General features: G+C 57.4%; 9 protein-coding genes across 9 annotated transcripts; 5 read left to right on the forward strand and 4 right to left on the reverse strand.

The window, feature by feature from the left end:
- Positions 1-680: 680 nt before the first annotated feature.
- Positions 681-2,586, reverse strand: MKK02DRAFT_38699 (uncharacterized protein; the record flags this gene model as incomplete). Its single annotated transcript, XM_053090234.1, has 7 exons — positions 681-1,734; positions 1,805-1,931; positions 2,000-2,089; positions 2,146-2,230; positions 2,299-2,336; positions 2,383-2,509; positions 2,578-2,586. 7 exons carry the CDS (start codon positions 2,584-2,586, stop codon positions 681-683), a joined length of 1,530 nt encoding a protein of 509 aa, XP_052943804.1.
- Positions 2,587-3,071: 485 nt separating this feature from the next.
- Positions 3,072-5,299, reverse strand: MKK02DRAFT_38700 (uncharacterized protein; the record flags this gene model as incomplete). The annotated part of the gene is made up of 9 exons (XM_053090235.1): positions 3,072-4,150; positions 4,203-4,333; positions 4,389-4,544; positions 4,600-4,688; positions 4,743-4,855; positions 4,906-4,987; positions 5,053-5,111; positions 5,162-5,237; positions 5,288-5,299. The coding sequence occupies 9 exons, from the start codon at positions 5,297-5,299 to the stop codon at positions 3,072-3,074; spliced, it is 1,797 nt and encodes a 598-aa protein (XP_052943805.1).
- Positions 5,300-6,307: 1,008 nt separating this feature from the next.
- MKK02DRAFT_38701 (uncharacterized protein) lies at positions 6,308-8,511 on the forward strand (the record flags this gene model as incomplete). Its single annotated transcript, XM_053090236.1, has 4 exons — positions 6,308-6,364; positions 6,504-6,995; positions 7,044-7,667; positions 7,723-8,511. 4 exons carry the CDS (start codon positions 6,308-6,310, stop codon positions 8,509-8,511), a joined length of 1,962 nt encoding a protein of 653 aa, XP_052943806.1.
- Positions 8,512-8,990: 479 nt separating this feature from the next.
- Positions 8,991-11,218, forward strand: MKK02DRAFT_28748 (uncharacterized protein; the record flags this gene model as incomplete). The annotated part of the gene is made up of 7 exons (XM_053087639.1): positions 8,991-9,011; positions 9,185-10,315; positions 10,372-10,905; positions 10,929-10,931; positions 10,988-11,038; positions 11,095-11,134; positions 11,187-11,218. The coding sequence occupies 7 exons, from the start codon at positions 8,991-8,993 to the stop codon at positions 11,216-11,218; spliced, it is 1,812 nt and encodes a 603-aa protein (XP_052943807.1).
- A 327-nt stretch (positions 11,219-11,545) lies between these two features.
- On the reverse strand, positions 11,546-14,027 carry MKK02DRAFT_18095 (Endonuclease/exonuclease/phosphatase; the record flags this gene model as incomplete). The annotated part of the gene is made up of 9 exons (XM_053085891.1): positions 11,546-11,612; positions 11,669-11,746; positions 11,802-12,021; positions 12,055-12,974; positions 13,018-13,356; positions 13,410-13,746; positions 13,801-13,874; positions 13,926-13,957; positions 14,004-14,027. 9 exons carry the CDS (start codon positions 14,025-14,027, stop codon positions 11,546-11,548), a joined length of 2,091 nt encoding a protein of 696 aa, XP_052943808.1.
- A 402-nt stretch (positions 14,028-14,429) lies between these two features.
- MKK02DRAFT_17225 (calmodulin-dependent protein kinase) lies at positions 14,430-16,389 on the forward strand (the record flags this gene model as incomplete). The annotated part of the gene is made up of 13 exons (XM_053085757.1): positions 14,430-14,480; positions 14,576-14,601; positions 14,723-14,753; positions 14,804-14,866; positions 14,917-15,012; positions 15,063-15,133; positions 15,181-15,325; positions 15,379-15,432; positions 15,477-15,494; positions 15,559-15,623; positions 15,671-15,768; positions 15,823-16,032; positions 16,085-16,389. The coding sequence occupies 13 exons, from the start codon at positions 14,430-14,432 to the stop codon at positions 16,387-16,389; spliced, it is 1,233 nt and encodes a 410-aa protein (XP_052943809.1).
- Positions 16,390-18,217: 1,828 nt separating this feature from the next.
- On the forward strand, positions 18,218-19,969 carry MKK02DRAFT_38705 (uncharacterized protein; the record flags this gene model as incomplete). Its single annotated transcript, XM_053090237.1, has 2 exons — positions 18,218-18,517; positions 18,563-19,969. 2 exons carry the CDS (start codon positions 18,218-18,220, stop codon positions 19,967-19,969), a joined length of 1,707 nt encoding a protein of 568 aa, XP_052943810.1.
- Positions 19,970-20,142: 173 nt separating this feature from the next.
- MKK02DRAFT_34692 (putative ubiquinone biosynthesis monooxygenase) lies at positions 20,143-22,035 on the reverse strand (the record flags this gene model as incomplete). The annotated part of the gene is made up of 4 exons (XM_053088993.1): positions 20,143-21,423; positions 21,457-21,515; positions 21,558-21,701; positions 21,744-22,035. 4 exons carry the CDS (start codon positions 22,033-22,035, stop codon positions 20,143-20,145), a joined length of 1,776 nt encoding a protein of 591 aa, XP_052943811.1.
- Positions 22,036-22,284: 249 nt separating this feature from the next.
- MKK02DRAFT_38707 (cell cycle-related protein) lies at positions 22,285-25,095 on the forward strand (the record flags this gene model as incomplete). Its single annotated transcript, XM_053090238.1, has 6 exons — positions 22,285-22,356; positions 22,404-22,732; positions 22,779-23,310; positions 23,357-23,577; positions 23,611-24,843; positions 24,999-25,095. The coding sequence occupies 6 exons, from the start codon at positions 22,285-22,287 to the stop codon at positions 25,093-25,095; spliced, it is 2,484 nt and encodes an 827-aa protein (XP_052943812.1).
- Positions 25,096-25,427: the final 332 nt, after the last annotated feature.

Genomic DNA, 25,427 nt, shown 5'->3' on the forward strand with positions numbered 1-25,427 from the left:
TCAGCTGGAGTGAGTAAAGTAGAGATGGCAAGACCCTCGTGATCCTCTCTCAGCTTTTAACGGTGAAGCTAAGCTGCATGATGTGCTATCTGGAATCCGCTGGGCTCCGTCGCCGAGACACCCGAGAGAGCTCGTCATCATCTCGGTGTGAAGCAAAGCTGCGCTGATCAAGCTGTTCGGCACTCAAGAAGGCGAAGAATGGCGTGATTAACTTTGACTTTTTTTCCATTACCCCGCAGTGGGGGAGAGTGGGGTAGACCACGTGGACTCCCGCTTACTATATCCGATGACCGGGCGAATGGGGGTCCAGCAGGGTCAAGCTGGTGTTTCTCTGCATTGGCAGCAGTAGTAAACAGTCTTTGATCTACTTATACTCCAATTCTGCGTCATAACAAGGGCTGACCTTGTCTAGCGAAGCATAGCAATGCGCTGATCCCGTTGATCCTCAGCAGTGGACTTGATCTCCTCGACATGATCCTGAAATATTTGCAAGAAAGCTGATGGCCTGTACGAGTATGATAAAGAACTAAAGAAATTGTCCCCACAGAAATTGGTCCCCACAGCAGACACTATTCACACTCTCAATCCATCCCATCGCCCGCTCCTGTCCCTTCGTCGCTCTCGCCTCCAAGCCAGTCCCGCCCTCCTACACCCCGTGCAGAGCTCGACGAGTCCGCATCTCAATTCTCCTGCCCGATTTCCGCCTCGCCCTCGCCCTCGTCCGTCTCGTCCGCCTCGTCCGCCTCGCCCGCCTTGTACGCCGCTGTGGACCGAGCTCGGTCCGCGTTGCCCGCAGAGGGCGGAGTGGACATCTCAAGGGAGACTCCCAGTCCGCTCGACGCGGGAAGATGGGTAGAAGGGGTTTTGACCGCGCTCGCGCTGGGGACGAGTTGGCTTGGGATTGGAGAGGAAGGGCAGGGGGCGGCACCCTCCGGGTCCTCGGAGCTGTCCGAGTCAGAAGCGATCGATCCATCCGGAGGAGTGTTGAGGGAGGATACCGTGGCCGGGTCGGAGAGTGGGCCTGGGTCGGCACCTGTGTGGGTGGGCTGCGCCGCCGATGGAAGGGTAGCGTTGGCAGGGGCCGGTGCCTGCCCCACTGCCAGTCCGCTCGAAGCGGGAAGATGAGTAGAAGGGGTTTTGACTGCGCTTGCGCCAGGGACGAGTCGGCTTGGGGATGGAGAGGACGGGCAGGGGGCGAGGGCGGCACCCTTCGGGTCCTCGGAGCGGTCCAAGTCAAAAGCGGTCGATCCATCCGGAGTAGTGTTGAGGGAGAATACCGGCGCCGTTTCGATGAGTGAGACGCCGGGAGCGACGGGGACGACCGGGACGACAGGACCGACAGGACCGACAGGACCGACAGGACCGACAGGGACGACAGGGACGACGGGCACGACAGGGACGACGGGCACGGCTCCGTGAGCTTGGGTACCGGAACCTGGGTTCGCACCCGCGTGGGTGGGCTGCGCCGTCGACGAAAAGGCAGCGTCGGCAGGGGCCGTTGCCCGCAACCGCATCTCTAGGCCGAACCGAGGGGCGATCGCTCCACCTGTGGCAGCGAGACCGCGTAAAACCAACCCCCGCAAATTCCTCAGTCCCCGTCGCAAAGCTCTCAGCCCCTCCATCAACTCTCCCACGAATTCTCTCACCGCCTCCGAACGTCTATAAGCGAAAATTGCGCCAACAACGACCACCGCGATTTGGAGGCTCCCATCCAAGGTCCCGACTATGGCGTGGCTGTCATGCCAAGCGGCTATCCAAGTGCCGGTCTCTCCTCCCGTCGCGCGGAGCGAGCGCTAAGCCGGACGGAGGGAAGCTGGACCCGACGGCGATGCTGTAGATGCCGAGTGCGGTCGCGCCGTTCGCTCCGGTTTGAGGAAGGGCTGTATCGGCCAGAGTGTAGCGGCCGTCTTCCAGATCAGGCGAAGCGAATGCTGTAAGGTCAGCTGAGTCAGCCACAGGTCACAGCAGCCGACCAGGGATCCAGAAAGGTGGTACTCACTCATTGGGCCGCTGATCATCTCCTGGTGTGCATCGGAGAAGTAGGTATGCTCGGCTGCAGGCAGTGCGATCTCCTTGATGTCAAAAACGGCTGATGAGTCAGCGCCGTGCAGCTCGAGCGTGATTCTCGGAGGGGAGATTACTCACAGCTAGGCTGCAGCTCGACCTTGTCGCACGACCCATGGTCAGAGGATGCCTGGAGCTCTGCGCATACGCGCTCTGAGACCCGGGGCTGTCCGCTATCAGCCTCGAGCTAGCCTGGAAAGCAGAATCGGGTGTCACTGAGGAGATGTTACTTACGAGTGCCTGACTATCGACGGACAAGCTCATGATAGGTTCTGCCAATCAGCGCAAATCTCCGACCGGCACTTGATGACAGCTCACCGTGGTCTCCGTGGGTGATACCTTGACCCATCTGTGCTCGCTTGACCGCCTCATGTTTCTCGTGGTCGTCCGCGTCAAACGGGACGAGGCGCTCTCTGCCAACAGGGAATACCAAGCCTGCCATGGGCTGCGAGGTGAGCTTGGACCCTGTTGAGACGGAGCCTCCGAAGGCAATCTTGGGAACTGATCACTCACGTCTGACATCTTGGGCATCTTGACTTGCGCGGACGAAGGGCAATGTGGAGATGGGAGGAGACTCAGATGGAATCCAAGATAGGGAATCAAGATGCAGAGGAGATGGCAAAGAGAAAGATGGGAGCGGACAGCTTTTTTCCCACTTTTTGAGTCGAACGAGGCTTCCGGTTCGGCAATTTCGGGTATCCCCCAAGCGCGGACAGAGATCTCAACGATAAGACGGCGAGAGGCAGCCGCTCAAACAGATACGCAGCGATGAGCAGGGGAGGAAGAGCTTGCTAATTACGAGCAGGTGCAACCAAAGTGGTACAGTACTGCTTGCGAGGCTGAGGGGGTGCAAAATCGCGCAGATATGATTGACGGTGACTACGAGCAGTCTGCCGGACCCGAAAAGATGACTTGTCGCTGATCTAGAATACCTGACCGTCTACTATCTACTCGTACATGTCCCAGCCGACACTCATCCCTTGCTAAACATGAATGAAAGAACTGCACTAAGACTGACTCTCCGGTCGAGCACTATTATACGGCGGCGGCAATTGATCATACCTCCAAGACGAGGTGAGCAAGTCCGCCTCAGCTTCTCTTCTACCTCTGCCTGGGCTTCCCGCCATATCCCCTGCGACACCTTCCCGCGTCTCGCCGATGACGCCTTGTCTAAGAGTTTCGACCAGCGAAGCCGCCTCGGGTGACTTGAAGTCCCGAGGATAAGCCGTGCTCGATGCGCTGGAGGTGTTGGTGGGGCTCGTGCGTTGAACTGCGGACGGAAGACCATCAGCATGCGGGATGCCGACAGCGCTGATATCGCTAAGCGTACGCGAGCTGATTGGCGGTAGATTGGGGTTATAGACTGAACGGCTGTCGGAGGGAGAGAGGTTGTCGGAACGGGTGGGACTAAAGGTGGAGCCGAGAGTGGATGTGGTGACGTAGGGCAGGGAGGTGGTGCTGGCGCCGCTGGCGAAGGGATTCTGCTCGGGATAGAACCCTGGCCGGATTGGCGTCTCGGTGGCTGGACCGGCTGACCTGCCGACTGTTGAGGGAGGGTAGGACGTCGCGTCTGATCCGGGAGGAGCGGGGATGTTGAGCCGAGGTAGATTCCGATTGTCCAGTCCACCCATAGAGTCACGTGACGCCGTTGCTGCGGGGACCAGAATGTAACTCGACTGCTCATCGCTGTAGACGCCTTCCAGGGGCGATACCCCTCCCTCGTTCCGGAAAGGTTTGACCTCATCCCCCGTCAGGTCGATCTGCGCCGCCTTGCCCAGACCGCCTTCCCGCATATTCCGCTTCCGACGAAGGAACCACCAGACGAGACCGCCAATGATCGCGAGCGCCACGACACCGCCGGCGACGCCGCCAGCTATGGCGGCTATGGGCGTGGTGGATTTGGAATCGTCTTGTCCGCCGGATGAGGAGGATGGTGGCGCCGAGCCACCTCGGCCGGAGGGGTCGACAGTGGAGTTGAAGACGATGCGGTCGATGTTGAAGTTCCGACGGCCAGCGGAAGCGCCAGAGGGGATGTTGGTCAACACGAGGGTGTGCGGACCATCTGATAGACCGGAGACACCGAACACTGCATAGCGTTAGCTTCACAGCCGCTTCGGCCAAAGGGAGGAGCTACGTACAGGATGTATCCGGCAGAAGCTCAGACCACGTCCCGTTGAACGTCCCCTTCCTGACCCCATCGATAATCGCCGAGTAATTGCCATTGTCCGCGTTCAAACTGCCAAACACCTCTACCGAAGACCCATTGAATCTGGACTGTCAGCTCGCTCCCTTAGCATCATCATATCAGACATAGATGGACTGACTGCAGAGTCGCCGTACTCCCAGCTGTACTCGTCGCATGTAGCGTGAGATTGTGATGTACCGGCGCAGTCGGGAAGCGGGCGTCCCAAGCAGGTGGGCCCGAGTACTGGATGAGGGGCGAGAAGTCGTCGAGCTCGGTAGTATAGATTCTCTTGGCACTGTACGCTGTCAGCACAGGACCTAAAGCGCAGATCAAGAGCCCGCACAACTCACATGGGCTGCTGAACGACGATATAGTCAATGTCGAGGTAGAAGTCGGTACCGGTCTTGCCTTGCGATGCGCTCGGTAGATTTGTCAGCGTCTGCGACAAGTCAGCTCTGACAAGCAGATCACAGTGTGATGCGGGAGGACTCACGAGGGTATGCTCCTTGTTCACATCCAAATCGCCCTCGTAATGCAAGATCTTCTGGAAGATCCGATCATCCGATGTGCCCGTCTTGACGACCGGGTCCTTATTATCGATCCGAGCTGAGTCATCAGCGAAGAGACCTGGGAGAGTACACCGAAAGGGAGCGTACCTGAGAAAGCACCATGATTGAACCAGTTCGTACCGTAGACCCATACCGCCGATCCATTGAAGGTGAACACCATTCGATCGCCCTGTACGTCAGCCTCCTCCAGCTCCGACGCCTCATCCATCCCCAGCCATATCCAGCATAACGTACCTCTCCGACAGTAGCGGTAAAGCTGTTCCGGTAGCAGTAAGCCACTGCTGGGTCGGCAGCTGAGCGGTCAGTCAACTTGGTACGGCGGACAGGTGCTGGATGGGCTTACTCTCGCTGCGCACCCATGTCCGATTCCCATTTGGCGCGGTCGAGAAGAACTGCAGTCGAGGACTGAAGTCATCTATCTACAAGCTATCAGCTTTCGGAACCTTGATGTCGGGCGGGACGAGCATACAGTGATGTTCATCCTGTCCACCTGTGTGTCCTGTGGAGATACAGAATAACAAGTCCTCGGGAGATGCCTGCCTCTCGTGGCCTGCGCCTGCGATCACTGTCCCCGCTGTGCCTGTCGACGAGCTCGTCGAAGATTTACAAGCTGTCCGCCACGCGACTGGTCGTCAAGCAAAGTGAGGTTCGAGCGGGATTGATCCTCTGGTAATCGAGCGCGATTTTCGGTTTCCCCCTTTCAGTGGAATAGAGTTTTCGTGAGCTGCAACTGAGCCGATGATTGTGAGATGAGAAGTGGCGAGAGAGATAGATGAGAGAAGTGTAGATCAATCGCTGAAGGATGTCGCTTGCTCCACGTCGCTTACAGACAAAGGCACCCCCTTCTCCAAAGGCACACACAGCTGTGTTTCACTTCTCGACGGGCAAGCGCGCGGGCGAACGAGCATCACGCGGATCCAGATCTGGTGCACTGATGGTCGATGGCACATCATCTATCGTCCTGGAGATTTGCGTATGGAGAAGAGGCGGGTCATCCCAAGAGCACATTGCAAGAGGAACGGAGAGGAAGACGGACGTGTGAGCGCAAAACAACGAGCTGTAACAGCGTGGAGGCGGATGCGATGCATGATGAAGCTCAAACCTAGATGGAGGAATGTGGAGCGACATGCCGTAAATCACATTTCCGCTTGCTGGCAGGTTGCAGATGCAGCTGTACTAAGGAGTGGAGGGGTGTGATGAGGGGCACGACGTCAGGCCAGGCACATGGACATAGTATTTGGGCTGAGTTAAGCATGTGGTTTTCGGTCATAGCTGTCCAGCTGCACAGGAGAGATCATCGATCAGCGACGCGTCGCGTCAATCTGACTTTCTTCCTCTTTGGGAAGTTTAATCTCAGACCAGCTTGTGAGACCACAATGCCGCTTGTGATCCTGCTTCGTCGAACTGTCAACTACGAGCATATGTTGTCCAGCCGGCCGACCTCTCGGTTCACGCTTTAACATCCCCGTCACGCAGCGACGAAAGCACGATGATTACTCGCAGCAAGAAGGAGGGCGGGACGCCTCTCCTTCAGCCCACGAATCAAGTATGTCCAGTACCCATCAATCACTTGTCCTGGCCACCGAGACTATACCCCTTCCCAAATTCATCCTGGAGGTACAGCCAACCTCGTGGACGGCGGGATTGCGGCGGGCAGAGATCAACCGGACTCGGCTGACGCGCAGACGGAAACGCTTAGGTCCCCTTCCAAAAGAACCCTCACATCCCTTCCAGAAGAGCTACTCGTGCTCATCTCCCTCCTCGTCGATAAGCGTACCGCTCTCTCCCTCGCCAGAGTCGCTCCCTCCCTTACATTCCCCGCTCGGACCCGCTTACGGACGGACGTCGATCTCTCGATCAGTCCGCACATCGGGGAGACACCCCTGCCCTATCATGAGGACGATCCCCCAGATTTGTGGCTGCACCATCTCGCTCTGGATCGCAATTATCTGCATCATCGGGAACACGCTATCGCCTCTGACCGAACTCATCAAGCAGGGCTGCGGAAGAAGGTAGATGTGGTCTGCGGGCGCGCGACGGCGGAAGGAGGGCGATGGGAGCTGGTACGCCGTCTCAAGCTGGGGCCCAGACCCAAGGTGGCTCAAGGGGAGCTCGGAATCCTTCAAAAGGTCGCGCCTCGGCTTCGCTCGCTCGTCTTCGTCCAGGCGCCGGTAGTCGTACGCAGAGCAGACCATTGGCGGATATAGGACGAAAGCTCGGGCCAGGATCAGATCCTGGAATACCAGCTGCTGAGCGCGCACCTCTCCCTCCCTATGCTCACTCACGTCTACCTCGGTCCCGGCTCCATCCAGTATGCGGAAATCCTCTACACCCTCTCTGGTTCATCCCCTAATCTTCCGTCGCTCGACGCTCACCTCGACACCAATGTGCTCGTCCCCACTTCGGATCAGCCTGCCTTCCCGGACATGGCGCGGGACAGTAATCTACGGACGGTGCGATTGCATCTCGACCGGCGATGCTACAAGATGATCGGAGGAACCAGTGGAGAACGGAGGTACACGTCGCAGGGATACAGGAATGCCGGGGATCAATGGGTCATGGAGGATGCAGCCGATCACCCGGCGCTGGTTCTCCTTCGGCGCTGTTCGCGGCTCGAGCGGCTCGCGGTCCCATACGAACACAAACCAACCGGCGGATGGTCTCCCGGTGGCTATCTTGACGCTCTCTTCTCGCCTGCCTGGGCACTCCCCAAACTTCGTGAATTACGATGGGATGTTGGCCGTCACTATGGCCGCTCGCAGCAAAGAGTGCCAGTCAGCCTCTCCGGGACTGCTGGTTTCCCTGAGCTTGAGCAGCTTATCTATGATGATTTCAATTGGGCCGAGATTGTGAGTCAGGACACCTAATGTGTAATTGAACATGCTAATGCCCTCTCGGTTCCAGCGCGAAATTCCTCCGTGCCCGAAGCTGCAGGTCCTTGCACTCAACCGCTTTGAGTGGGCACCTTATCGCAAGCGCACTCACTTCTTGTACTTCAAGGAGGATGTCACGGACCAGGCCGGTTCCGTCACCGGATGGGCCGATATATACACGGAAGAGATGCCTCCCCTTTTCGCCCACGGACTACGAGGCTGCCCTGCTCTCCATACCATCCGATCACGCCATATACTGACGGAGGATGCAAATGCGGACCTTTTCGCCTCTGTCGATGCTCCTGAGCCACACGACAATCGCACAGTCGGCGTCATACGCTCCCTGCGGAACGGCGAGAAGGAAGTACTTCACGCTCGACTTTATCTCGCCGACGGCCGCATCGACTCGGCAGATTGGCGGGACTATGAGAGTGAGGCCGTTTGGGTTGATCATGCCGGTGCGGTGGACTGGCGTTATGTCGAGCTGGAGCAGCCGGAGTGGCAGCACTTCTCCGAGTACGATGGCGAAACTGTACCTCTCGAGATCATCGAAGAAATGTTGGCGGCCGAAGGTCTAGGCCTGGCGGACTGGACGGGAAGAGGGCTGGAAGTAGGAGATCGCGCATGGGAGTTGTTGACGGACTGGATGGCGGATGATAGGGAGGAGGCCGAGCATCGGGAGAATAGCGAGGATAGCGAGGGAAGCCCGTCTGGGGAGGAAGCAGAGGGTAGCGAGGAGAGCGAGGGCGGCGAGGACAGCACGGGCTACGGGGACGGTGGTGATAGCGGAAACAGTGAAGGCGTGGAGGACGAGATCTGAGAGCTACTGCACTGAGTCATCAGCCCGGGCTTGAGCGGACTTCGCTAACGTCCAGAATATAGGCTGGCGACCGAGCTCTACTCTATCAGGCGTCTTGACGGATTCCGCGCACCAGGGGAAACATAAGCCGAATCAGGCCTATGTATGGCCTTGATCCGTTCTTATTTTGGGCCTGGGTCGATCTGGACTCTGTCGTGGTACATACCAAGGGTTACCCGAAGCCGTCGCCCCAGCCAGGCTTGCTGAACGATCGCATCACCGACCCCTGACCTGAAACACGCGCACGGATCTGGATCTTGCAGCTCGTCTGCAGCTTGAAGCCGCCATTAATCTTCCTCGTTTGTACCTCTTCCGCCATTATAGTCAACAGCCCAAGTGAGATCTCCGCCGGCGTCTGTTATCGCCCTCGAGAGCGGTCATCTCAATCGCGACTCCTACAAAGGGTCCTAGTCGCTAGCGCAGGAGGGGAGGAAGCAGAGATGTCGTCCCGCCAGGATCAGGTAAGTCCGCCAGCTGTCTGCGTTTGTTTTCCTAGCCATTCCCCATCCGCTCTTGCTTTAGGCAGACTCAGAGATGACTCCCTACCCTACGTGTAGTCTGGCACAGCTGCGGAAGTGCCGACGTTCCCTGATGGGGATTCGAGGGCAGTAATATGGGCTGAGCTGATGGGCAGATCGATGCTCCAAGTCATCCTCCCCGTACCAACCTCACTACCCTGCCCGAGGAGCTCTTGCTCCAGATCTCCCTCCTTCTCGACAAACCCACCGCTCTCAGTCTCGCCAGAGTCCACCCATCCCTGACTTTCACCGCCCGCACTCGCTTATGGTCGGACGTCGACCTCTCGGTGAACCCACACTATGGCGAGATGCCGCTTCCTCTCCACGAGGATGACGAACCGTACTCGTGGCTGGATTATACCGACCTGGGTAACCACCCTTTGCGTCATCGCGAACCCGCTCTCGCGGCCGACCGGCTGCATCAGGCCGGGCTGAGAAAGAAGGTAGAGGCGATTTGTGGGCGGGCGGCGGCGGAAGGAGGGCGCTGGGAGCTGGTCCGGCATCTCAAGCTGGGACCAAGGCCCAAGGCGGCGCAAGGGGAGCTCAAGATCCTCCAGAAGGTCGCATCGCGGCTGCGCACGCTCAGCTTCGTCCAGTCACCGTACGTCGTACGCAAAGCCGACCACTGGCGGATCTACGACGACGGCGCGGGCGAGCATCAGGTCCTAGAATACCAGCTGCTGGTCACACAGCTTCACCTCCCTATGCTCACCCACGTCCATCTCGGCCCCGGCTCCATCCAGTACGCGGAGATCCTTTACATCCTCTCCGATGCGTCTCCCAATCTCACGTCGCTCGATGCTCACCTCGGTTTTGAGGTGCTCGTGCCCCGTCCTGATCAAACGGCCTTTCCGGATATGGTACGAGATAGCAACATCCGGACGCTACGACTCCAACTCGCATATCGAAACTACACGCAAATCAGAGGTACGGGGGCAGAACGCAGGGAAACGGTGGATGCTGGGTGTGAGGACATCACCAATCACCCAGCCATCGTCCTCCTTCGGCGCTGTTCGCGCCTTGAGCGACTCATACTCCCATACTTTCGAAAGGGGGACCCTGTCTCTTTATTTTACTACTATAGCAACCGCCTCTTCTCAACTGCCCGGAAACTCCCCAAACTCCGCGAACTGCGGTGGGACGGCGGCCAGTCTCACCAGGACGAGGAACACACCTTGCCTGGGGTTGCCGGTTTTCCGGAGCTCGAGTTGCTAGTCTATACCGACATGCGCACGTGGATCGATGTCGTGAGTGATTCCGGAGGCACGACATGGCGCATGGACTGATGCTGACACGCCCATAGCTCATACAAGAGGTACCTCCATGCCCGAAGCTGCAAATCCTCGCCTTTCCTCATGCATCGCGACACGGAAGCGGCAATCACCTGAATCCTGATAAGGACGGTCCGTCCGAAAACGGGATCGAAATCGAGCACATGCCTAATGGTCTCGCCCGTGGACTGCTTGGCTGTCCCGAGCTGCATACCATCCGCTCGCGGCACATTGTCACTGATGACCCGGACGCGGACTTATTCGCCCCTCCCACCGATTCTATCCCACCTGAGGATCATATCATCGGCGTTGTGCGGTCCCTCCGCAATGGGGACAAGGAGCTCCTTTACATCCGCATCTACCTCGAGCGAGAAATCCGCCCGAAATCGTGGGAGAAGACACCGCCGGAGTGGCGGCATTTCACCGAGTACGAGGGCGCAACTGTGCCTCTCGAAATCATCAAGAAGGTGTTGGCTACGGAAGGGCTGGATTTGGCGGACTGGGAAGGGCGAGGGTTGGAGGTGGGGGATGTCCCGTGGCAGGTTTTAAGGGATTGGAGGGAGGATGTCCGCTATGGGCCTTGATATAGCTTGTGAGTCTCCTCTCAGTGTTGGTATGACTCACTAGAGTCCGGTGCTGACTTTCCAGGATGCTATCAGCTTGCCGGAACGGGCCGGGTCGGCGGGATTGAGACTGGTCGTGAGTAAGATCTGCTCGAGTTTCCATGTGTCCCAAGTCACGGCTGACAGTTGCAGTATGTTCCGCCCCATTTCGGTCCGATGACTTTATGTTTCGGTCAGTTCCATGTACAGCTACTTATCATTCAGAAGTGGGGCTGATGTTGCAGCAAATGTGTATAACACCAGCAAATGTGTATAACGCCAGCGAATGTGTATAACCCAATAGCCCTTTTCGACTTCGACGGCCGGCTTTGGGCTTGAGCCTCGTCTCTCCCCTCTGTCGCAGCCAGTATTATCGCTCGTACCGCTCTATGCACTCATGCGCAAAAAGTTGAGCCTGGACTGGATGTTCGACACCAGACTCCACTATTCACAGCTGTACACAATACAACTCTATGCTACATGTGGTTCCTACTGTATTCTCTCTGGACCAACTGCAATAAGGCCTAGGCGGTGATGTGCGCCATCATGACTAGTAGGTCCCCAGACCATCACACCTCCCATACTGGGCCTCGATCCATACTGATCAGCCCGATCCCTTCGGCGAACTCTGAGGTATCTCCTTCCGCGAGTTGGCTGAATCCCACAAGAAGCTATCTCATCAGCTTCAATTCCAGTGCTGAAGTATATCAGTCGATCTGATACTCACAAGTCACACCTAAACTCCGGATTGACATCCTCCCTTTTCCGCTTTGTCCTTCCCGTATCATACCCCGCCCCGACCGGTCTGGACATCAGCTCCTCTCCATCATCCCCAGCCCTTTTTCCCTCGAAGGACTCACAATGAACACAGCCAGAACCTCTTGCCCTTATTCGGTCCCGGTATCTTGACGATAAAGTCTTTACATGGCTTATTATGCACATTGCACATAGGCGGCAACTTCTTCGCAAAGAGGTTGTTCCATATTGGCGCCACTTCCGCTTTTTTCGCGTCGCGCGCGGAAGAGCGCTCGTTGTCCGCAGCGAGGATGGCGGCTGCTATGGCCGCGTCGTCCTCCGGGTCTGGATCGAGATGAGGATGGGATTCGGAGGGACAGGTCTGGCGAGGCGTTGCGGTAGTGCGGGAGGAAGAGGCGATAGAAGAGGTTTGGGAGGTCGACGTGGTAGATAGGGGTAGAGAAGGTTGTTTCGTCGAGCGAGGTGGAGAGGAAGCGGAGACGGAGCGTTGTTTGGGAGGAGGGGCGAAGAAGGATGAGATGCTAGCTTGGGCGGGAGCTCCTGCCTTGCCATTCTTGGTAATTGGCTTGGACTTGGTTGGCTCCTTGCTCGGCTTTTTGGTGGCTTGGAGTGATGGCCGGCCGTTGCTCAGACCTACGCTGGCGCTGGCGCTGTTCGAGCGTGAGGCAGACGGCAGCATCTCGATATCGTCCTCGCTGGTCAGGTCGATACTGGCTGAGGTGGTCGACCGTTTCCGACCCGAGCTCGAACTTTCCGCCGATCCGATGGAATGGTCCAGCGAGTCAAAAGCCGCCCGAGCAAGAGCAAAAGGCGCAGAAGGTGCCTCCTCCACCTTCTTGACGGGCGGGAGCACCTGCGCCGGTGCCTCCCCCGCAGCCCTATCGCTACCCTGAGCCATGGCCTTCTCCGCCTTCGCCTCCTTTCCCTTATCCTCCTTCTCCACCTTCTTCCCTCCCCCAAAAAAGCTCTTCAGCGTCGTTTGCTTCCCCGAGAACTCATCCAGAAACTTGGTAGCGAACCGAGGCGGTTCTGGCGCCTCCCTCGGTACGTCATTCGGATACACCGGGGCGGTCGACGGAGTTCTGTTCGGCGGATCGAGCATGTCCCTGAGCTTGAGCGGGCCGAGAGTGGGATGGTCGATCTCCTCGTGAAGGTCGATATAGACGGGACAGTGGTCCGAGCCGTACACCTTGTTGAGGATATCGCCGCCTTTGATCCAGGGACGGAGACCGGGAGAGCAGAGGATATAGTCGATCCGGGAGCCATAGTTGGACGGCCTGGAATCAGCTTCGCTCTGACAAGGCCGAAAATGCGACTGACCTGGCGTCCAACTTCTGATTCCAGCACGTAAACATATCGTCCCTGTCCGGAAAGCTCTCCCTGACCACATCCACCATAGGACCCCTCGGCGCGATCCAATCGTTAAAGATCACGCGCGCGGGATGCTCGTAGTGCTGTTCCGCAGACGAGCGGATCCCGCCCTCGCCCGAGTCGATAGGAGCGCGGACGATATTGAGATCACCGGCGATGATGACTTCGCGTCCGGAGGCCATGAGGAGGCGGACACGTTCTTGAAGGGCGTGAAGAAAGTTCATCTTGTACGGCCGGCGAGTGTCGTTGGTTTCGTTTGGCGAGTACAGGTTGAAGAGGATGAACAGGCTGGGTGTCAGCTCGAGCATTCCCTTGTGACCCATCTGCATAGTCGAGCTCACCCAAAGTCACACATCACAGCCCTCCCCTCCATGTCCAGCCTCTTGACATCGAAAGCGCCCGCTCCTTCCTCGTCCACCCAGCTCATCCCCTCCACCTCGGGATATCCTCCTATGCGCTCCTCCATCGTCCACGCCGGCCGCATCGTGCTTGCCTTGTCATCCAGCAGGAGACCAGTGATTCCTTCTTCCGCCTTCAGAGGCACGCAATACCGCGAGTCGACGAATGTGCATACGCCAGAGTAGCCGGTGCCTTTGCGCGGGAAGGTCCAGAAGCCGTCATAGGGTCCCGGACAGGCCATAGACTTCTCCAAAGTGGGCCGACGAGTCTTGTGCTCTGCTCGTCAGCCAGCGGCCTGAAGCTGATCAGGAAGCGTGAGAACGCTAAGCTTACCCTGGAAGCAGAAGATCTCGGCGCCGAGCTCATCTAGCAGTCCCTCCACATTCCGTTTCTTCATCGACGAGAATCTTGGAGGTCAGTACCGGCTCAAAGCCGTCATTCACAAGGTGTGAGCTCACGGGTGGTAGTCCATACATGTCCGCAAGACATTCTACGGATGAGCCAGAGCTCCGCGACGGTTCTCTCTCGGTACTTACCACGTTCCAAGTGAGAATCCTCATCCCAGATCATGATCCAGGTGGACGAGCTGGAGATAGAGTCGATCTCGAGAGCTGTGGGGTCGATCCCTCTCTTCCAAACGGGGAACTTGACCAGTCTGAGCGTATGTCTCTGCTCCTGTATGCTATGTCAAGGTGAAGGCTGGCATTTATAGGGTATCATCAGGTTTCAATGTCATCATCAACGTCTTCAGCAATGGTCGACGCGAACTTGTCGACGCTTTCCCACGATGCCTCTGACTCATCCGATAGCCGGCGCCGCGGCCCCGCACCGCAACCTCGAGCCAAGCAGAACCAGATACTCCTCATCATCAACGATACTCGTATAGCCCTTCAATCCGCCCATAGACTAAAGAGCTAGCTCGATAGGAGCCAAATCGACCTTGAGCAAACATTACTCAGGAAATGCAGACCCCAACTCAGAAGCCCAAGGCTCCAGCAACGGTCCCGTGTCAGGTAGGCCCTGCTTCCCTTTGCTTCCCTTCAACCTTCTCTTCCAGCTTCCGACATGGTGTTAACCAGTAACACGGACTGCAGCTGATCCCGTATAGTACAAGACTGGCAAGACCTTAGGCAGGTGAGCTATCCTCAGCTTTGGCTACCTGTGGACTCCAACTGATAACGCTTAGTGGAACATAGTGCGTCTGATCAAGTAACCTCTGAGGGTTCCGACAAGGAATCGAGCTCACAATAGCTAGTGCGGTGGTGAAGGAATGTGTACATATTGGAGTGCGTTTAGCTGGCAGACTATGAGGAGGGAGCTCAGCTGATCCACATAGACGGGCGAATACTATGCCTGCAAGGTGCTCAACAAGAAGTTCCTACTTGGTCGCGAACACATGGTACGACCAGTTTCTCGCGTAGCGATCATATCCCAGCTGACTGAAGACAGGTCCGGAATGAGATCAACGTCCTCAAGCGCGTCTCAGCGGGTCACCGGCATATAGTCTCACTGCACGACTTCTTCGAGACCACACATAATCTCTATGTTCGTTACCCCTGCAATCCCCAGGTCGGACATTTGGGCTGATGGAACAGCTCGTCTTTGACCTGTGTACCGGCGGAGAGCTGTTCGACCGGATCTGCGCGAGGGGCAGCTACTTCGAGAAGTAAGTTTTGAACTCTGCCATCTGGGATGACATCAGCTTACAGATAGGGATGCCGCGCAGATCATCCGGACCGTTACTGACGCCGTCAAATACCTGCACGATCAGGGCATTGTGCACCGCGACTTGAAGCCGGAGAACATATTGTTCAAGTCAAAGGAGGAGAACTCGGACTTGCTGTTGGCTGACTTTGGGGTTTGTTCCTCGGTAGAGCTGACAGAACTCTATGGCTGTGCTGATCGTCGTAGCTGTCCAAGGTGCTCGAGGAGGACAACTTCTCTATCTTGACGACGACCTGTGGAGTAAGCTGATTCTTTCCTGTATGGACCTTCAGCTGATGCATCAGACACCAGGGTATATGGCTGTGAGTGCCCTGCCTTCCGAGGAAGCGGATCGATACTACTGCGATGACAACAGCTGATCAGTAGCCCGAGATCTTCAAGAAGGCGGGCCACGGCAAGCCAGTCGATATCTGGGCTATCGGCGTCATCACGTACGTTGGTCCATCCGCCGGTTGGTATAATTGTGCTGATCTTCCAGCTACTTCTTGCTCTGTGGTTACACACCTTTCGATCGGGACTCGCAATACGAGGAGATGCAAGCTATCTGCCGGGGAGACTACAAGTTTGAGCCAGTCAGTATCCATCACCTGGCAGACCTCGCCCGATTGTCCAACTGATCGGCGCAGAAAGAGTATTGGCAAAACGTCTCGCAGCCAGCTAGGGATTTCGTGCGCGCCTGCCTGACCGTTGATCCCGCCAACCGCCCGACATCTGCCGAGCTGCTTCAACATCCTTGGTTGAAGATGTACGAGCAGCCCGCCACTGCTGCCGCTGCAGGCGAAGATAAGGGAACGGACTTGCTGCCGAACGTCAAGGCTGGCTTTGACGCTAGGAAGACTTGTAAGTTTTGCTTTGCTTCGAACGGGGAAGCAGGTCAGCGCTGATAGTTCAGTCCGACGTGCAGTGATGGGTATGATGGCTGTCAATAGGCTGAAGGAGGGCGGTGCTGAGCGGCACAATACCATCGGTGGCCAAACGGCGAAAGAGAAGGAGGCGATGAGGGCCGAGATTGAGCAGAGGAAACAGGAGGCTGAGCACGTGAGTTGTCCTGCGATTTGCGTTAGCGTCGGTCGGGAGCTGATGAGACGCAGGAGGACGTCCAGGAGGTACTGGCGGGGACAAGTGTCTAAGTCAGTCGCGCATGAGGATACAGTGGAGTACCCGCGGATTATGACGTCGCCAGGTATAGCAGCATGAACACCGTCGATCTGTTTCATCGGGGCTAACGATCGGGGGAAGGCTAACCGCTGATGCAGATTTCTTACACGGAGAAGATGATACAGAGCTGACATCATCATCACCACCACCACTCCAGCGCCAGGCCGGAAAAACTGTCACTCCCTTGATCGCATCGAGATCGACATCATGCATCATGGCCGGCAAAGGTCGGCACGTGCTGTGTCAGCGGAGATACCACGGCAAACGGATCCGAGCGGCGATCAGAGCCTTGGTGAGCAATGCCGGGTCCAGCTGCGCTTCGGATAGACTACATGGCTGGCACGCCATCTCACTTCATCTCAGACTCACGCCATACGATGTTTGGAGATCGAGGAGATAACCTCTCAGCCGAGACAGCTTCGCTCCGATCCTGCTTATGAGCGTAGGCTAGATGATGATCACTTGGCGGAGTAGGTAGATACCACAAATCCATTGAGCCGAGCGTTGTTACGGCGCGGATCGCGACTCTAGCATAGAGGTGCTGGCGAATATGCAAGGTGGCGACAGCATTGACAGTCAACCTCACCGTCCATGCCTGCGCTATCCATCCTCCTCTACATAGGCCCAAGGACCCCGAGCTCCACGCCCGGGCCGATACTACCCGCAGGGGATGACAAGCATGGCCCGTCCTACTGGCCTCGTAGTCGTGTCTATCCCAAGTGAAGGTGACTACATACCGCGCTCTAGCGCAGATCGTCAGATTGCTTGAGTATGCTTGATCGCCTTAATGAGGCGGCAAGTAGTAACCAAAATTCGAGGGTATACTCCCGAGCCGCCCGAGCGCCGAGTCCCGATGACGAGAACGACCTCATGCACCCTCCCGGGCCCCGGCAGAGTCGTCTGCTTTGTAAACCTACCGAACTTGCGACTGCGCATCGACGCAACGGCAACAGCGATTTATCCGAAGCAACCTCGGGGGCAAATGATGCACGCCTTGGCAGTCTCGTAATAATCCAGAGAACAAAAAGCGCATTTTCCATCTAGGAACGGCGCTAGAACGGGCGAGAACATCTTGGACCTTCTTAGACCGTAAAACATCGAGCCGATAGACTGCCGGGTCTTGAATCTCCCCTGAAACCTTAATCTCTGCGCTAAGGCCGACCAGCTGGACCCGATATGACGGGGTCCGATGAACCGAGTCGTCTTCACAAATCCGCTTTGAGACCTTCAAAGGTCCATGCGGGTCGTTAGTCTCATCCCAGCGGCAGCATTAAGCCTGCTCAGGGAGCTACTAGCCCAGTTCCGGTACGCGAGCGGTAAGCGTAGTCGGATACTGAAATAGAAGGTTTGGGTCTAGCCCACATGTGAGCCCCCTGATGATCGCCAGAAGGAATACCACTCTGAAACCCCGCTATTGGCGGAACCAAGGCCGCCTCTTCTTGGTGTCCTTGTGTATCGCGGTATTCTTTGCCGAAGACCCGATCGTAGGATTCCTCAATGTGTCAGTCTGTAACATCGTCACAGGGCTCGGCGCCTCGGCCGGCGGCCACGAAAGCCTGACCTGCAAGCCGAAGCCACCAAACGAAGGTTTTCGAGGGGCGGGGCTCAGTGACTTGTATCCGTACTATTGCTTTTCTCCGAGCACGGGGGCAGGTCCCGCCCGCGGCCGTCTCGGTGCAAGTACGCCAACAAACCTCCTTGCCTCAGCGGACTCTGGGCGCCCGGCAGCATATACCTGTTGCATCTTATCCACCTCGTATACCTCCTATATCTCCTACCTCGTATACCTCCTATTCCCCCTTGACGTCTGTGCAGATCTCGCCCACTTTGAAACATATCTCCGCGGCAAAGCACACCCAGCACACACATGTTCGTCCACACACACTCGAGCGAGGGGGCGTTACTCGCTGTCTCGTCCGGGCCGTCCACCTACGCCGAACCGCTGAGCGCCGGTCCCTCCGCCTCGTCCTCTACGTCTGGCTCGTACTCGCCTGACGCACACAATCCCACCACACACGTTCAGGCCGTAATCAGACGCGTCGGAGGCAGGCCGAATGTGGCATCGGCGTGCGGACCATGTAAGCGCGCTCATCTCGCGTGCGACGTGGGTAGGCCGTGCAAAAGATGTACGGTGGCGGGGAAAGCAGAGTCGTGCGAGGACGTACCGGTGAGTCCAACTTGGCTCTCGAGTCTGGGCGTGGCTGATTCCTAGCATAAGAAGAGAGGACGATCTGAAGTGCCCAAAGCTTCAATGGGCAATCCATACTCGAGGGTTCGTATGCCGCTGCAAGTGGACGCGAGTGGTGGTGGCGGTGGCGGTGGCGGGAAGTGGCGCCGACCATCCAACCAGAACCTATCACCATACGCCCAGTCCTTGCCTCCCCAACCCTCCCTCCGCGTGGACCAGAACCCATACATAGCCAGACTCCCCTCTACCAGCACGCCCATCACGCTCCCCTCCCCACCCCTCTTTACCGTCTTTACCACCACGGACCTTCGGATCTTGCGGTGCACGCGCGCGTCCTACCCCCTCACTGGCTTCCCTCCCCAAGAATTCATCAATACCAACCTCCTCGACTGGGTCATGCCGCACGACCGACCTCTCCTCGAGATGGAACATGGGCGACTCATGAACAACTCCATGTGTCCCGGACACCTCCACTCGGACCGCGAGACCCAAGAGTCCATGTCCCAGCGGTCAGAAGCGGAGCTCCAATCGCCCGTTGCGGGGATGAAGGAGCCGTATCCGAACCAAAACGTCCGGGTCATGCGCGCCGACCAGCAGTACTCGGTCTTCAATGTCCGTCTGCATCTCGGTGGCGGGCTCGGCGGATCGCTATGGCGGCCTGAAACACTCGGGAAGGTCTATTTCGTCATCTCACTCCTCCTACTTCCTCCACCCACACCGTCGGCCATCCCCCTTCCTCCCCATCAGCTCGCCGTGACAGACCGGGATGGCCATAGCAGCGGTGCCAGCACGCCGGTGGGAGACGACTTCTCTCCCCATCCCCAGACCTCCTTCCGGCCCCCACCGGTCCCATATCCCCATGCTACATCGAATGGGAACGGCTCGTCCAGTAGCGATCCCACTATGGGCTCCACCTCCTCGGGCGGTCTCGACCCCCAGTACGGCCAGTCGTCCGAATACTGGGCCACAAGCGTCAAGCCCGAGCCGATATCTCCCTCCGTCCAGCCGGCACCTGCACCACCACCTTCCGCCGGCCTCTACTACAGCTACCCCATGCCCGCGCCCCTTCATTCCCCATATCCATCCAACATCTCCCCACCGGACGGTCAATTATACCATCCCGCCGAGCCAGACACGTACCTCGCTCTGCCTCCTTCCCTGCCAGCCAAACCATCCCTGCAGCCCCCACAGCAACTGCAACAACAACACATGCAGGGGTATTCGTACGATCCGCAGTACATGCAGCCGTATCGCGGGCAATCCGAAGCACCACCAGTATGGAGTGGGGAGGGTCAGGGACTTGTACCTGGAAGTTTGGGCGCGCCGTCGGACAGGCGAGTAGTTTCGGCGCCGCCGATGGGTGGACCTACGGGGCAGGAGATGAGCATTGGGGAGTATGACGAGTATAGTGGAAGATTGTGGGAAGCGTGAGAGCGTGTTGCCGAGAGGGATTCGCGAGATACCAGGGGTTTTTGGGACTTGGTAAAATCAGTAGAAATTAGATATTAGACCTGCATATACACCTCGCAATTCAGATACGTCAGCGGTAGATGAGCGAGTGAGTCAGAATGTCCTGTATATTTACACCAGCATGTACAAATAATCTACTTCCCCCTTGTCTGCGCAAAGTCTCGTAACCTCCCCGCGATAGCTTGACCCGCCATTCCTGCCGCCATCCCCGCCGCCGACTTGAAGCTCAACCACCCCTCTAAACCGCTAGCCACCTTGCCTGGCCATCCCCCTGCCTGTCCCCTTCCCACTTGATCCGCTGTAGAAGGGCCAAACTCCCTCCCCACTGCATCCCTCTTCCCCCCGCCCGCGCCCGCCCCTGCGCCGGACATGAGGATCCGCTTGAGCGGCGAGATCTCGTTGATCATATCCAGCCCGAGACCGCGTACCCAATTGACCGGTCCTGAGCGGGACCGGAAGACGTGATGCAGCGTGTCTGTGGTATTGAGAAGGAGCTGATTCGCGGGGTATCGTTCCCGAGGGTAAGGAGCCATACTCGTCCGACTCCCGAGATCTGCGCCCGTCCGCCGGCACTCCTCCCACACGTTGGCGAGACACCGCACGTCCGCCAAACCCATGTTGAGGCCCTGTCCCGCCAGAGGGTGAACAGTATGTGCTGCATCGCCGACGAGGACTGTGCGGTCGCCGAGGTATGAATCGGCATGAGTGAGTTTGAGGGGGAAGGAAGCGACGGATTCGATGGTTTTGACGACCGACGGGAGGGTAGCTTGTTCTCGGATCTCAGGGAGGGGGAGTTGAGCGAGCAGGGTATTGATCTGTTCGGCGGAAAGAGGTGTATCGGAACTGATGATGTGCTCGTTCAGCGCCGCCAACGTGGACTCGGGCAGCGAGTATCCGGCATTGACGACGGTGACGAGAGCTTCTGGCGAGAGCTTCTTGTACGCCGCCGCATGGGTTGGATGGGTAGACCAGACCATCGTACTGGCTGTCGGGCTCAGGGGGAGGAACGCCAGCGGACCCGTAGGTAAGAACCGCTGGAACGCTGTGTTGTTGGGGTAGATGTCCTCGTCGTGGTGGAGCGTAGCGACTACAGCCTGCGTATTGTAGCCATGACCATAGCTATCGATAGCTGAGAATTGGCGAACGGGCGAGTTGGGTCCGTCCGCACCGACAACGACCGATCCTCTGACCCATCTATCCCCTATTCGCAGTCCGACCCATCGTCCACCCGGCCCCAGCTGCATCTCGGCCACCCGGCTCGACTCGCGGATCTCGAAGGAGCCGGGATTTATCTCGTCGATACGCCGCAGCAGGGCTCGTTGGAGGTTGGTATTCTCGGTCATATGCGCCATGGGGTGGCCGAGGGGTGGGAAGTGGACAGTGGGGGACGAGTCGGGTGAGGGATTTGCCCAGATCTAAGGTCAGCTAAGATCTTGGCTAGAGCTTACAATCATTTCTTCGACAGGACATGATCGATGCTGAGCGATATGCTTCCACGCTCCGATACCTGATCGTCAGATCAGCCCTCTCGAGAGGGAGAGGTACTCACTGTCCAGCCAGGCAACGTTCTCTGCGGTCAGACTGCTGACTCGATTCTCCCATCTGTCTTCGCCTGTCCAGCTCCGTACCCTGTCTAAACTTCCACCTTCTAGCAGTAGTATCCTACTCGTCTCTCTAATCGAGGGCTTCGACACTAGTCCATCAGCTGGATCCACTGTCCGAGTTGAGGACATACGAAGAGCGCAAGCCAAGGCCAGACCAGCGTTCGCTCCGCCGATGATGACGATATCAAAGGTGTCTTCCGCTGGTATCGCCGGCAAGGCGGTTCCACAGCTAGAAGGACCAGGCGCAGTAGTAGCATACGTGCGAACAGCAGCAGTACGCCTGACGAGCTGAGGACCAGCTACCCGCTTAGAATCGAGGATCGGGCCTGCCCGACGTGGGATCGCTGCTGCTGCTCGAGAAGTCGAGGGCTCTGAGACGGCCAAGAGGGCTCTCCGAGCAGCTGCGGGCGTGATTGAGCGCATCGTGGCGGAGTCGAGGTGTATACTGGCTCCCAAGATATGTAAGGATGGGTTACTGTATAGGTTGATGAGAAGGTCAGTACTTACAGATCGGTGGACTGGACCTCTGTCCTGACAATAACGCCGCGATTATCCGAATGGGCAGATCTGACCTGACAATCTCCCCTCGGATCTCGTAACAGATAGAGTAGAGTAGAATTTTGACATCACCTCCTCCACCCATCACACTATACACATCGACACCTGCCCACCATGGTCAAGTCACGCGCAGGCAGAGGCATGCTCCTCACATCCAATCTCCCGCAGCTTCAGAATCTCATCAAGGTGTGTAGCAAATTTGATCAGCTTGCCGGGCTTGACTGACAGCCCAGCGCGATCCCAAAGGGTACAAGGAAGAATTCCTCACGCAATACAACCATTACCTCTCGCTCCTCCGCCTCAACTCGGTAGCTGCGGCCGGTACAGCTTCTTCGTCCACTGGTGCAGAGAAGGACAAGTCGAACGACCTCTTTGCCGATTTGGTGACCTTCATCAGTCAGGTCGCGCAGTGTTATCCGGAGGAGACGAAGGATTTCCCGGCGCAGCTTAAGGGGCTGCTGCTGGGCCAGAATGGGTCGACGATGGTTAAGGGAGATCTGAGAAAGACGGCCGTGAAGAATTTGGTCATGCTGCGGAACAAGGAGGTCATCGACTCTATCGAGTGAGTCCGACTATCTGGGATGGTGGCAAGCAAGCTAATGATGCAGACTCCTCCAGACACTGCTTCCCCTTCTTCCTCATGTACCCTCCTCTCTCCGCTCCATCATCCGCCAGACCATCCTCACCGACCTCAAAACGTCCAACGCCAAGACCAAGAACCATCGTCTCAACCGCGTCGTCCAGTCGCTCCTTTTCGGTATGGTCGAGTCGGGCATGCACAATGAAGTGGTTGGCGACAAGGGCAAAGGGAAGGGCAAGAACGGGAGCAAGGAGAAGGGCGGGGAGGCGATGTGGGCGGTCATGATGGTCAAGGAGTTGTGGAAGAAGGGTGTCTGGGCAGACGCTAAGACGGTCTCGATCGTCTCGCTCGCGGTATTCCACCCAAATACCAAGGTTCAAGCCGCGGCGATCCACTTCTTCCTCGGGTCGGAGAACGATGAGGAGGCGGAAGAAGAAGAGGAGGATGAGGTGAGGGAGGCGAGGAAGGATGTCAAGAAGATGCAGCATAGTCTGGATGTGGGCAAGTCGGGGCGGAAGAAGGAGAAGCTGTTGAAGCTGTCCAAGCGGGAGGCGAACAAGGTGAGCCCCGTTTTTGACGATTTTTCCGCAAGAGCTGACATTGTAGAAACGCTCCAAGAAGCAAGCTGGTCTAGGCGTACAACCCAACTTCCCCGCTCTCGAGTTGTTGCACGACCCCCAAACGTTTGGCGAAAAGCTTTACGACAACCTGCACAAACACGACAAGATCTTCTCGCTCGACCACAAGATTCTCATCATGCAGCTACTATCTCGGGTCATGGGCGCTCACAAGCTTTGCATCCTCGGCTTCTACAGCTACATCATCAAGTGAGCCTGCGTCCCAGCACGCGCTGATTGCAGATACTTGACCTACCACCAACTCCAAGTCACCCTCATTCTCGTCTCCCTCGCTCAATCCGTACACGATCTCACCCCTCCCGACGTCCTCACCCCCGTCGTCCGCAAGCTCGCACAAGAGTTCGTCCATCCCGGTGTTGGCGCCGAGGTTATCGCGGCGGGTATCAACGCCATCCGCGAGATCTGCCGGAGGCAACCATGGTGTATGGAGGAAGACCTCCTGAGCGACCTTATCGACTACCGGAAGTCCAAAGACAAGGGCGTCGTCACTGCCTCCCGGGGTCTGCTGCAGCTCTTCCGGGAGGTCAACCCGGGATTGCTCAAGAAGCGGGAGCGAGGAAAGACCGCTACGATGGGCACCGGCGTCACCCAGGTTCCGGAATACGGTCATACCCGTCAAAAGGCCGAGGCGATCGACGGTCTCGACCTCCTCGAGGATCACTTTGCGGCGATGCGCAAAGAGGCGAACGGGGGAGTCAGCGATGACGAGCAGATGGGGGCGGATCAGGACGATGAGGCGGGTTGGGACAATTGGGATGTCGACAGCGATGCTGACAGCGAGTCGAGCGGGTGGCATGATGTCTCTGATGACGAGGGGGATCTGCAGCTGTCGGACAGCGAAGATGAGGGACCGAGAAAGGACAGGCAAAAGCGGAAGCTCGATGCCGAGGAGCACGAGGAGGCGCCGGAGAAGAAGAAGGGGAAGCGGGCTATCCGGAAAGAGGAGGAAGCGGAGAAGCGGGGAGAAGGCAAGAAGCCCGAAGCGGACGCCGGTGTCGACATGGACGACAATGACGATTCCAAGTCGGTCGTCTCGGTCGCTCCTAGCATGGCGACCGAGGCCTCGGTCGTCACCAAGAAGCTCTCCCTCCTCGCCCAACAAAAGATCCTCACCCCGGCCGACTTTGTCCTCCTCAACGAACTCCGCCTCAAGGCCGCGCAGGATCTCGTCAAATCTGGCGGTGGCTCGGGTGCCAAGCGGAAGCTGGCAGCGCTCGAGGCGTCCAAGCGGCACGTAGGGGAGGACGAGGCCGACCGGTTCTTGACGGAGAATGAGATCTTGGGGCCACGGAAGAAGACCAAGGCGGATTATGAGGAGCGGATGGAGAGTATCAAGAAGGGTCGGGAGGGGAGGGAGAAGTTTGGAAGCTCCAAGGGGAAGAAGACTAAGGAGGTTAAGAGTAGTAGTACGAATAGGGAGAAGTTGAGGAGCAAGCCATTGATGATGGCTGTACAGTACGTCCCGTCTCTCTCCCCCCTCTCTCACCATCCCCTCTCCCCCTTATCTCTGCCCTCTATCTCTCTCTTGAATCTATCCCCCTCCCTCCTCCGTTCCCTTTCCATCTTCGACCTCCACCATAATCTCCTGCGGTACCTTTGCTGATCATCAGGTCGAACCGGATCAGAGGCAAGAAGACAGCCAGTCTTCGTGACAAACAAATCAAACTGCGAGCTTCTCAAGAAAAGCAGCGCAAGAGTCAGTTCTAGAGCGTCCACACGCTCTCGGTGTCTATCGGATGTGTATGATAGCTGTATGTACACCTTGAGATCGACGTCGCAGAGTCGTGGTGGACTTTGGCTCGAAATCCTTCAATTTCCATCGGTAGGCGCATATGACGGCACTTATCTTCTGACTTCTTGCGGACGACTGCGTGCTTGATAAGGACAGTACTGATCGTACTGACGTCCAAGCCGGCGCACCTGGTCTGCATATCATAGCCGTTGACAATGAAGCTGAAAGACGAAGAAAGCAGATATCTCTTCCCACCTCAACGTCGACCTGAATCAGTGCGGGCAGGGAGAAGCAGCGTAAACCTCAT

Source organism: Dioszegia hungarica (genome assembly GCF_025882075.1).
Source record: "Dioszegia hungarica strain PDD-24b-2 chromosome Unknown MKK02contig_16, whole genome shotgun sequence".
NCBI lineage: Eukaryota > Fungi > Basidiomycota > Tremellomycetes > Tremellales > Bulleribasidiaceae > Dioszegia > Dioszegia hungarica.